Consider the following 12,073-nt stretch of genomic DNA (forward strand, 5'->3'; position numbering starts at 1 on the left):
GTCTCCAGGTGGGAAGGGTCAGAGGGAAAGGCTTGTGGTGCTATGGGCCTGGGCCTCCTGGCAGGACTTTCTGGCTCACAGGCTGTGCCCACTCTTGGGGCATCTGGCGTGTGGATTTCCTCTCTGCCTGCACCGTGTGAAGCCCTGTCACTCAGTGCTGACGGGGGAATGGCAGCATTGGCAGGCAGAGCCCTGAGGCAGGCAGCCAGGAGCCCTCAGGATCTGCTGAGATGCCTCTCCTGATGACTGCAACAAGCAAATAGGGCCCAGGCCCCGCCCCCTCCTCTCCCTCCCCTGGAGTCTCCCAGAAGGTCATCACTGAGTGAACTCAGGGTGGCCTAGGAGGGAGCATGGGGATGGCATCCCAGCCCAGCACCTCGCTCACTCTCAGATCCCACAGGGTGTCAGAGGACCACAGACCACCCGAGAGCAGCCTGTGCACTAACCCTTAGGGGGCAGGGAACAGGCCTGCTTGCGTTGAGGCCCCTCCAGGTGGGCGAGGCTGACAGAGGCCTCTGTTCTGCCCCCCATGCTCACAGTCACTCAGGGAGGCTGCTGTTGAGCCTTATGCATGGGGCACAGTGCCTAACCTGGGTCTGTTGTTTTGTACCTGTCAAGCTACCTTCCCATTTTATAGACAACAAAGTATATAGGGAGGTTAAACAAATTGCTCAAGGTCACAGAGTGCTCAGGACCTTTGCACTCAGGTCTGTCTGGCCCTGGGGCCAGGGCCCTTAACCAGTAAGACCCAGGTTCCCAGGGTCCAGCCTCGTAGCTGTTTAGAAGGTTAAAATTTTAAAGGACCCACTTAAATAAACTGGACAGGGATCTTGAACAGCTCCGTATAGAGTAGCTTTGCCGGGGAATGCAAGTCTCACTAATACGAAACGATTAGAGAATAGTTTCAGACGGAATCAAGTGCTGAGCTGTGTGCAGTGGACAGACTGATGCTGGCACTGTGGGCCCAGGGTCTCGGGCTAGGTGTGAAGGGTGGGCAGGATTTGGCACAGAGACAGCCGGGCAGAGGGCTTCCAGGCCTTTCCTGTGTTTGCTGGTTGTTGTTTTTAGGTGCCATCGAGTCGGTTCCAATTCACAGTGACCCAATGCACAACAGAACAAAACACTGCCCTGTCCTGCACCATCCTCACAATAGTTATGTTTAAGCTCATTGTTGCAGGCACTGTATCAATCCATCTCTTTGAGGGTCTTCTTTTTCACTGACCTTCTACTTTACCAAGCATGATGTCCTTCTCCAGGGACTGGTCCCTCCTGATAACATGACCAAAGTATGTGACATGAAGTCTCACCATCCTCACTTCTAAGAAGCATTCTGGCTGTACTTCTTCCAAGACAGATTTGTTTGTTCTTCTGGCAGTTCGTGGTATATTCAATATTCTTCACCAACACCATAATTCAAAGGCATCAATTCTTCTTCAGTCTTCCTTGTTCACTGCTTTCACATGCATATGAGGCAACAGAAAATACCATGGCTTGGGTCAGGTGCACCTTAGTCCTCAAAGTGAGGTCTTTGCTTTTGCAGCAGATTTGCCCAATGTAATAATGTCATTTGTTTTCTTGACTGCTGTGTTCATGGGCGTTGATTGTGGATCCAAGTAAAATGAAAGCCTTGACAGCTTCTATCTTTTCTCCGTTTATCATGATGTTGCTTATTGGTCCAGTTGTGAGGATTTTTGTGTTCTTTATGTTGAGGCGTAATCCATACTGAAAGCTGTAGTCTTTGATCTTCATCGGTAAGTCCTTCAAGTCCTCTTCACTTTCAGTGAGCCATGTTGCGTCATCTGTGTATTGCAGGTTGTTCACTGGTGGGTTCTTGATTTTGTTTCTCTATGGTGCTTTCCCACATTTGGCACTGTGATGCCATTTTGAGTCGCAGGTACCCTGACACTCATGTTATTGATGAGGATATGAGTCCCTGTAAGCTTAGTGACCTGCCTAAGGCCACGTGGGTGGCCGGGGTAGAGCAGGCCCTCGGATTGCCAGTCCAATGTCCTTCCCACTTTTTCTTGCTTGCTGGACTGGAGAGAAGGCCCAGCTTGGGGTGGGTGGGATGGAATGTTTTAGGGGCATATGGGGCCTTGAGAAAAGCACAGAAGCTGCGTCTCTGAAGCTCAGAAATTCCATCAGTAAGGATGGGGAAATTCCTTTCATTTTCCTGAGAGTTCAGCAGCCTGTCGAGAGCTGGAGCCAGGCTGCCCTGCATCCTCCTTGGCGCTGTGTCCTCTGACCAGGTTGAGCAGTGGAGGGCTGTGGAGCCCCTGTAGGCCAGGTAGGGGATCCTGGGCTCTGGGTCTTACTGTTGATGCTCAAAGAGGTAAGCTCACAAAGGCTGGGTGTCTCTGGGATCATCAGTCCAGAACCCTCCATCTGTAGCTCAGAAGGGTGGGCTGCCCACCTCCCCACACATGCCTTAGGCTATAGACACTTATCCAAATCCCCACTAGTTCCTTATGGCTAATTGGGAAGAGCCCAGCTGAGCCATGACTTCAAAACCCAGCTCATCTCACACCAGCTGGGAGACACAGGAAGTTCTTACACTCCCCAAGTGTCAAATGCTTATCTGTAAAATGAAAGTGATAATCTCTACCTCATTAAAAACAACAACAAGGATGAGAGGGTGGAGGGGGTTAGAAGCTGGCGAAATGGACACGAATAGAGAGAGTGGAGGGAGAGAGCAGGCTGTCTCATTAGGGGGAGAGTAAATGGGAGTGTGTAGCAAGGTGTATATGGGTTTTTGTGGGAGAGACTGACTTGATTTGTAAACTTTCACTTAAAGCACAATAAAAATTATTAAAAACAACAACAACAAAAACAAGAGCAAAAAAACCCAAACCAGATGCCACTGAGTTGATTCTGACTGCTGGCGACCCCATGTGTTTCCGAGTAGAACTGTGTGCCATAGGCTTTTCAATGGCCGATCTTTAGGAATTAGATCAGCAGGCCTTTCTTCTGAAGTGCCCCTGGGAGGATTTGAACCGCCAACCTTCAGTTAGTGGTTGAGTGCTTAACCATTTCTGCCATCTGCAGATTCCATATCTACCTCATAGAGTTGTTTAAAAGATGAATATAGACATTGTATTCAAACCCCCCAGTCCTCTACCAGCTGCATGGGGTGGCCTGGTCCCGCTCCCTGGAAAGAGGAAGGGGAACAGTAGTCAGGGCCCATGGTCACAGGCTCAGGCGAGTCTGCATGTAGTCCTCAAGGCTCAGGGCCCACGGTCACAGGCGCTGTTATCCCCACTCTCCAGATGAGGAAACTGAGGCTCAGAGAGGTGAAGGGACTTGCCTGAAGTCACACTGCCAATAAGTGGCTGGAATTCAGGCCAGCTTTTTCTGTTCTACTCCAACCTCCCAGAACTGGGCCACCAGACTCCCACTTTGCTGCAGCAGCCCAGGCCTGGGTGTCCCTGAGCTGGACTGTGGGAGGGTAGGGAGCTACATCCTGGGCAGAGTACCAGGAGGACCTGGAGTTGGCCAGGTGAGCTGAAGAGCTGTCTCCGGGGGAGGGGAGAAGAGAGGTGGGTTGCCTGGAGGGTGCTCTTGGTGTCCCATCCAATGTATGGCCACACCTGGTGGGGCCAGGAGAGCCTGGTGGCCACGTACCTTCCTAGGGCGCCAGTCTGACAGGCTTCCGGCTCCAGCCAGGCCTTGGCTGGTGATTGGTTTCCTCATCTGCAGATGGCAGAAAACTTTTAAACGGGTTAGTATTCCCCATAAGTAGCTATCACGGTGCCAGATATACCACAAGAGTTCAGTAGATGGTTTTCTTGTTGTCAGGCCTGGATCGTGACAGATGCAACGGGACAAAGTGATAATTGGGACAAAACTGGCCCAGGACGTGGCACTTTGACCTTGGCCTCATCTGTTACTCTGTAGTCTCCCAGTGACCCTGGACCCCAGTGGACAGATCCCTCCCAAGATCCCTGCTTCCCAGTGGCAGAGCAGCCCAGCTGTTACAGGCCAGGGGCTCAAACAGCTGGGTGTTTAAGGGAATCTCCCAGCTTTTCCTCTTGGGGAAAACAATGCTAGGAGCCTGTGTCACTGAGCCGTGCCCAGCCCCCAAGCCTCTATCAGGCTGGGTTCGGAGAAGGCCGAGACCCCCACCCCTGCCCCAGGACTACCGGGAACCTTTCTGTCCCACAGACCTTGTTTATTTGTTCAGGCTGATAAAGCAGCATGGAGCCGGGAGAGGATTCTCTGGACTGTGGTTGGGAACAAGCAAAGTGCATTGTTCTGCCAGCTTTTCTTGGATGGGTTTGGAGCTGTGCCCAGGGCTGGGAGTGAGATGGGAGGGGGCGGTGCATGGGCGGCGAAGGAGGGCTGCCTTTCTCTCATCGCCTCCTCCCCCCACTTCCTGGGTTTCTTAGCTAAGGTGAGGCATGATTCCTTAGCTATTCACACGCATGGACACTAGTTGCTGTCGTGTTGATCCCGACTCATGGAGACCCCATGTGTGCAGAGTAGAACTGCTCTATAAGGTTTTCACAGCTGTGACCTTTCAGAAACAGATTGCCAGACCTTTCTTCCGAGACACCCCTGGGTGGGTTCAGACCACAACTGTTTGGTTAATAGCCCATCGCTTAACTGTTGGTGCTACTCAGGAACTCCTTCCTTGGCTGCTGGAGAATTTAAAAAGACTCACAACAAACTTTCAAGTGCTTGGTTGCTAACCAAAAGGTTGGCGGTTTGAACCCACCAGCTGCTCCGAGGGAGAAAGATGTGGCAGCCTGCTTCTGTAAAGATTATAGCTTTGGAAATCCTATGGGGCAGTTCTACTCAGTCCTGTTAGGTTGCTAAGAGTTGGAATTGACTCGATGGCAGTGAGTCAACAACAAACTTTCCTCTGGCCTGGGCTGCCATTCTCAGGGGTCCCCTGCCCTCCGCCGTGGGGTGGGTGGGAGAGGAGAGGGGAGGGATAGCAGGCACTGTGTCCTGCCTCCAGTATGCTTCTCACTGTCTCTGGATTCCCTCCTTGGGGGCCTTCTGTACCACTGACTGTAACAAATACCCTGACTGCTGTTGGGCCTCCCTCTGTGCAATGCATATGTCATCTCATTTAACCCTTACCACTCTGTGAGGTCAGTCCTTTTATCAATACGATGAGGAAACAGAGGCTCAGAGAGATTATGTCACTTGCCCAAAGTTATAACTAGGAACAGCCAGAGCCAGGAGTTGAGCCCAGGTGACAAAAGGTACATGCACTTCAGTGCTATGCCATACGACGTGCATCTGGAGCCACTGAGTGAAGATGGAGAGAGGTCACTCATTCATTCACTCATTCGTTCATTACCTCACTCACAAACCCTTTTGAGGGCTCATTCTGGGCAGGCCTGTGCTTGGCTCTGCAGACATGGCCCCCCAAGGCTTAGAGAGAACACTGACCTTGAATGAGCAGTGATAACTGGGTTCTAAAGCCAGAATGGGGGCTGGGCAGGCAGCCAGCCTGGTTCAGAGTACAGGAACGGGGCGGGGGGTGGGGGGAGGGCAGGAAAGCTCCTGGACAGTATAGCTTCAAGTGAGATCAGAGTAGATGATGCAGTTAGCGTCCCTGATGGGAGGTGAGTGTCCTGTGCTTGCTTTATCCCAGCATCTGGAATAGGGTTTCTCAGCCTCAGCACAGCTGACATCTGGGACTAGATAATTATTGGTGCAGGGCTGTCCTGTGACCTGTAGAATGTTCAGCAGCATCCCTGCTGGTGACAACCAAGAACATCTCCAGACGTTGCTAACCGTCCCCGGAGGGACAGAATTGCCCCTGATTGTGAAACACAGGCCTCGACCAGTGCCTGCATATGGGGGGAGGAGCTGCTCGCTAAATATTTGCTGAATGGATGTGCCCTGTGGGTCCCACCTCAGTGGGATAAGGGTTAATCAGTCCCAGATATTGGTGGTCTGGATGCTTCTCATAGATTCTGGAAGAGCTCAGAGATGGGGACGGTGGGGGTCTTGGTTGGAGGGGTGAGAGGTGTCCACCTCAGCCACTGAGGTGAACTTGCATGGCAACAGCAGAAGGATCTGTCAGTTAGCGCCTATCAGGTCGATTTTGTTGACATGTTTCCACATCTCAACACGGAACTCTGCTCAAAAGTGTGCGTCAGTCTTTGTCGGTTTTTGCTCATGCAGCAAAACGTCGGGGGACAATGTTAAAAAATCAGAGGGACCGTCTGTTCACCCTGTACAACCCTGTGCAGTTAGCGAGGGTCTGTTTGGTGATGAAGGAGTCCTGGTGGTGCAAAGGTTAGGTGCTCGGTGATAACCGAAAGGTTGGTCGTTCAGACCTACCCAGCGGTTCTGTGGGAGAAAGACCTGGTTATCTGCTCCTGTAAAGATGACAGCCTAATCTTATTACCCTACGGATGGGGCAATTCTGCTCTGCCACACAGGGTCGCTCTGAGTTAGAACTGACTCAACGGCACACAACAACAGCTGGCGATGAGTCTCTGACAAACAAGTCAAGTCTGGTTGGGTTTGTAGGTATTTATTATGCATTTATTGTATGTCCAGCAGCACCTCAGGTCCCGCGGGCATAGAAAGGGGATTAAAAAAAAAAGGAAGAAAACGAAAGCCAACCATATTTGTGTCCTTCCAGCTGAGCACTGGGACCTTCCTTCTTGTATGTCCCTGAGCCCCCGGGTGCCTGTCTCCATTATTGGATTGTCGCATCACTCTTGAGTTTAAGTACTCTGAGGCAGGAACCAAGTTACTGTTCATTGTTGGATCCCCAAGGTGTCGAGTATAACAAGTATCCCTGAAGGAGTGACTGGAACATCAGAGCTCAAAAAATGTCTCTTCCCTGAGAGAAGCTCCTTCAGGGAGGATGGATAGCAGGGCTGTCATGCAGAAGTTCACTGACTGACTTGTGGGCCGAGGCCCAGCCTCAGTTTCTCCCCCTGTGAAATGGGAAGAATTTGTGAGTGCGTGACCTAAGCGCTGTGTGTAACATCATTGGGTGCTTAGAACAGGCAATAAAAGCAGGGTCAAGGGCCTAGATATACCTCGGCCAGGCCACCTCTCCTGCCCAGCTTCCCCCACCAGGTGGTACAGGTTCAAGAGTTGTCCCGAGCAGCCCCACGCCTGCCTGGCCAAGGTGCACAGCAGGGGGACCTGCAGCCCCTCCTGACACCTTCTCCACCCCCAGGTGCCGTGCTACTCATATGGGCAGAAGCTGTCCAAACTGGCCATCTTGAGGATCGCTTGTAACTACATCTTGTCCCTGGCACGGCTGGCTGACCTCGACTACAGTGCCGACCACAGCAACCTCAGCTTCTCTGAGTGTGTGCAACGCTGCACCCGCACCCTGCAGGCTGAGGGCCGCGCCAAGAAGCGCAAGGTAGGTGCCAGCTGTTCGGGCAGCAGCCTCTAGGGGAGGACAGGGGAGGCTGGGGCAGGAACTTGGGGTGCCCTATGCATGCATGGGATTCCAAAAGGGCCAGAGGTCAGCCTCTTGGAGGCTTGCTGGGCTGCGGGGCTCCTGGCACCCCTGAGATAGCATTATGGGTCTGGCCCTACTCCTGGGACTCAGGCTGCTGGATGGCCTTGGGCAAGTTGCCCAGTGTCTCTGGGCCTCACTTAAAGGAGGAAGGTTTAACTAAGGAGCCTTGGTGGTACAGTGGTTAAACGCTCAGCTGCTAACTGAAAGATTGGTGGTTCGAGCCCACCAGTTGCTCCGTGGAGAGAAAGATGTGGGAGTCTGCTTCCGTGGAGATTACAGCCTTAGAACTCTACGGGACAGTTCTACTCTGTCTTATAGGGTCGCCATGAGTCAGAATCTAACTGGCTCAATGGTGATGTTTTGTTTTGTTTTTTTTCTCTCTTTTTCTTTTAATCTCTGTAGCCCTTTCTGGCCTTACATGTTCTGGGGCTGAATTTCCCACGTGCCCTGATAGATATCGTGTTGGGATGAGACTCCCCTGAGCAGGTGACAGCCCAGAGGAGGCCTTTGGCTTGTGCTGGGAGTGTGACTTTGCCCGTGGGCTATCTGAGCCTGTGCATTAGGGCAGGGTGATATTCACAAGTCCATTCATCCATTCTGGAGAGACCTGTTGAGCCCCAACCGTGGCTGAGCAAGCTGGGCGGGGTACAAAGATGACAGACACGTGGTCCTGGCTCCCAGGCAGCTCCCAGGGTGGTCAGAGAGACCCTCCTGTAAGTAGACAAGGGTGGGGCAGATGAACTCCCCTGCCTGAGGAGTTTGGAAGGAAGGGCATCTTAGGGTAAGTGGTGTTTGAGCTGGGATCAGCAGGACAACCAGGAGGTCACCAGGCAGATGAAGCAGGGAACAATATCCAAGACAGAGGGAACAGCCTGTGCAAAGCCTTGTGTGCTTGGGGAAATATGGGAGGAAGGAAGGTGTTGGGTGCAGCTGTGGTTCTGCAGATGACCTGTGCTTTGGCATTTCTGGTCAGGCGTCAGTGCCAGGCAGTGCTGGGCAAGGTTCATCCCAACCCTTGGGGCCTCTGTTCACATGAGGCCGGGTGGAGCGAGGCAGTGGGTAGGACCCAGTCTACATGATGAGGAAGGTAGAAGCGGTGCGAGGCGCCTGGCTCCCCTGGTGGCAGGAGGGCTCCCCTGAGCATCCAGGGGTGGGGAGGATGGGGACCGAAATGACTCTGGGCATCCTGCAGCCACTCTTCCATTTCCTCCTTCCTTCCTGGCCTGCCCCTGCCTTAACCTTGACTTTCCTCCTGGGGTACCCTGTCAAGCAGGCCCCTCTCTGGGCTCTCCAGGTTTCCCCGAGGCCCTGGGCCCCGAGTTGGGGTGGCCCTCCGTGGATTTCCAGGCAGCTGCAGCATAACTGCACTTTGCGTTCCTGGGAGTGATTTAACCTGGACCAATTAGATGAAATCCTCCTCAAGTGGGTGAGAGAGGAAGCCCACTGGCTGTTCATGGGGAGGCTTTCCTCTGGGAAGTGACACGGTTAAATTAAGGGCGTGATTGATGGCTCCAAGCGGCACTCGGTGACAAAGGAGGTCTGTAAACTCTCGGTGAACTTCCCCTGGCATTCCGGCTGGTTGCGGAGCTGTGGATGAGCAGGGTGGGCAGACACCGTTTTCTCCATGTTGGCCTCACCCATGTCCTTCCCTGACCTTACCTCCTCCTCTTCACCCACTGAAGGCAGGAGTATGAAGTCCCTTTCCTCCCCTGGTTTCTTGAAGTGAGCAGTGTCCTGGACTGGGGAGAGGGCTGGAGGCCTGGGAGATGAGGAAGGAAGGAAGGGTGGGGCGAAGATGCACCCAGAGATGAGCTTTTGGCTTCTCTTGAAAACATATCAGATCTTGTGCGCTGGGAGACACCTTAGAGACCATCTGGTCCAACCTCCCCATTATAGAGGTGGGGAGACTGAGGTGGTAGGTTGTGGTTAACAGCAGAAAACAGCCCTGGGCTTCAGCCCTGCTCAGCACCTACCAGCTGTGCAATCTTGGACCTATTTCTGAACTTATTCGAGCCTCAGTTTTCTCCTCTATAGAATGGGGATGGTGGAAACACCCATCTGACGGGTCACCTTGAGGACTAAATGCATTCCTGCCTGAGAGCATGGAGTGCGTGTCTGGGTTAAAGAGAGCGTCAGTGCACATTCGTCCTCATCACCCACATTGCCTTGTCCACCCACAGGGTGATGAGCCCCTAGAGTGCTTGACCTTGAGGTTCATCCTTCTTAACTGGTGAAGTTGCCTTGGCTGGGGCGAGGGGGTTGTACAGATGGGCGTTCCAGGGTAGGAACATGTCTCTTTCCTCTCGATACCACCCCTCCAGTCCCCCTAAACCCCCTACCCCCTGCCCAGCCCAGAATTCTTTGGAATTTGGAACTGCTGCCACAACAAGGCTGCGGGGTACTTCCTGTCTTCCTGCTTACACCCCCAGCCTGTCTTCCAGCAGTAGGGTGTGCAGTTGCCCCAAAGGGCCTGTGGGAAGTGGGGTCCGGTCTGTCTTTGCCCTAATGCGCTTCATGGTTGTGTAGACTCAGATTATATCCACAGTGACATATTTTCCATAAGAAAAAACTCAGGACGCACCAGTTGACCCTGAGTCTGCCCCTGGGGACTGGTGGTTGTAATTCAAGCCCTTTACAGAAATGCCCCCTCCCCAATAGTTTGTCTGGACAATCAAGAAGGAGGGGACCGCAACCCTAGGGGAGGGTGTTTGTTGGCCTCCTTGGGGGCCCCTCACCTTTCCCTTTTGCTTGGGGGCTTGAGATGTCCTGTCAGCTGGGCACATCTTTGGACGCATCCAGGCATGTGAGTTGCAGTTGGAGCCTTACTGGCTCAGCTTCCTCCTCTCCAGGCCTCCCAGCTGGGCCTCTGAGGACCAGCTCCGTTTACCGAGGTCCTTTTGGGGAACCAACCCCTTTAGGACAGCTAGACGAACAAATAGTTTTTCCTCAGTTGTGGGACTGTTTCTATGAAAAGGCTTGCAAAGGTATAACAGTAAATCACACCTGGTATGTGTTTATGGGGAGAAGTGACGGAGGACGTGCTTGGCCCATAGAGCTCAGCCCTGCCACACCACTTTCTGGCACCCAGGTAGGGTCCTAGGGGAGCCCAGAGACCCCAAGAGGCCTCCTCTCCCTCCCCACCCTCTCTACTCTGTGTGATCTCTCACCTTCGCCCCTGTAGGACATGTGACCACTGCAGCGGTCCCCTAGCCAGAGAAGGGTGGCTTCGAGATCTCCTTGGTATACCCTTCTCTCTCCATGTCTTCATTCATTCAGTAAACATCGAGTGCCCACTATGTGCCAGATAAGGGGGAGGCACAGAACAGTTCACCACAGGGTCCCCGCCATCAAGCAGCAGCTGAACACTCCCTGGTCTGGAGCGTTTGGGAACGAGGGGTGGTCAGGTGAGAAAAAGGAGAAGCAAGTCAAAGGATTCCTGCTCCTAACACAAGCCTGCAGCCACCAGGTGCTGATAAGAAGCTGCAGGCTGTGTGGGGCCCGAGTGGGCAGGGGAGAATGTCCAGAGCCCTGCAGACACGGGAGGTGGAAGCGTGGTGAAAACCCAGACCTGCCCATCAGGTGTCGCTCTGTCCTCTCTGGGTCAGCAGGCGCATTTACGGCGTGCAGGCTCCACCACACAGGGTCTGGATTCACACGCAGTCCTGGGGCCCCCACCCTGAACTGCCTGACACAGCTGTCCCATGGGGATCACTGGGAAAGGGCCCGGGGAGGGGGACTTCAGCCCAGGTTGGGTCTGGATGACGGTGACATGCAGTTCCTCTACAGCGTCCCTTGCCCTGACTTCAGGCACTCCGTTCTCCCAAGCAGCTCAGGGCTGCTGGGGGTCCCTTGCTGTTCTTCCCTGGAACGTGAGATGACTCCCGTGGGCCTACTTGCTTCCCAACTCCTTTACCCAGCAGTGGTCTGGGAAGCTAATTCACAAGGTGTGTGGAGGACAACTTCATAGTTCCCTCCACTGTGGGTGCATTTTCACTGGGGCTGTAGGGCCTCAGGCTGAAGGAGTAACTGATGATGGGCCTGTCGGGCAGGGCCGCAGGCTGGAGGACAACGGTTTGGAACGTAAAGGCCGTGGGGACTGTGGACAGGTGTCTGCCCCAGCAGCTGTAGCTGCTTGTGGCCCTCAGGGCTCCATGCCAAGGGAGAGGAACTGGAGGTAGCATCACCAGTGGGATTAATGACCATTTGAGCTGTCCCACATGGGGATGGCTGTCTCCAGGGTTACTGTGTCCCCGAGAGACTGGGCTACCCTTGTTCAGGACACCTCCTTGTGAGATTGAACTTAGTACCCTCTGAGACCCCTTCCAGTTCTGAAGAGCTGCTGTGTTCCACCTGACCCTAGATTAAAAATTGGATTTAAAAGGGATTTGGTTCACACCCCAGACCCCAGGCTCATCCTCTTTCTCATCTCAGCCCTTCCCTGCGGGGGGGTGGGGCTGGGGAACCCCTATCCCCTCCACTGGTGAGTCCTCCCTCTCTGGGCCTCCCAGGACGTGACTTTGAGGGTTCGGAACCCCGTGTGGAAGGCCTGGTAATGCAACGAGGTGGGTTGGAGGCCGCCCAGCAGAGAGGCGAGCGCGGAGGTGGGAGTCGGGGATGGGCCCT

The 12,073-nt window shown here is 53.7% G+C and overlaps 1 protein-coding gene across 1 annotated transcript in view; it reads left to right on the forward strand.

Moving 5' to 3' along the window:
* Nucleotides 1-12,073, forward strand: part of ATOH8 (atonal bHLH transcription factor 8) — a 43,613-nt gene that overhangs the window by 4,750 nt on the left and 26,790 nt on the right. The window contains exon 2 of the mRNA XM_003420407.4: nucleotides 7,157-7,348. Within this exon, the coding sequence (XP_003420455.3) occupies nucleotides 7,157-7,348 (192 nt within the window). The remainder of the gene's footprint in view (nucleotides 1-7,156; nucleotides 7,349-12,073) is intronic.

Source organism: Loxodonta africana, chromosome 15, assembly GCF_030014295.1.
Source record: "Loxodonta africana isolate mLoxAfr1 chromosome 15, mLoxAfr1.hap2, whole genome shotgun sequence".
Classification (NCBI taxonomy): domain Eukaryota; kingdom Metazoa; phylum Chordata; class Mammalia; order Proboscidea; family Elephantidae; genus Loxodonta; species Loxodonta africana.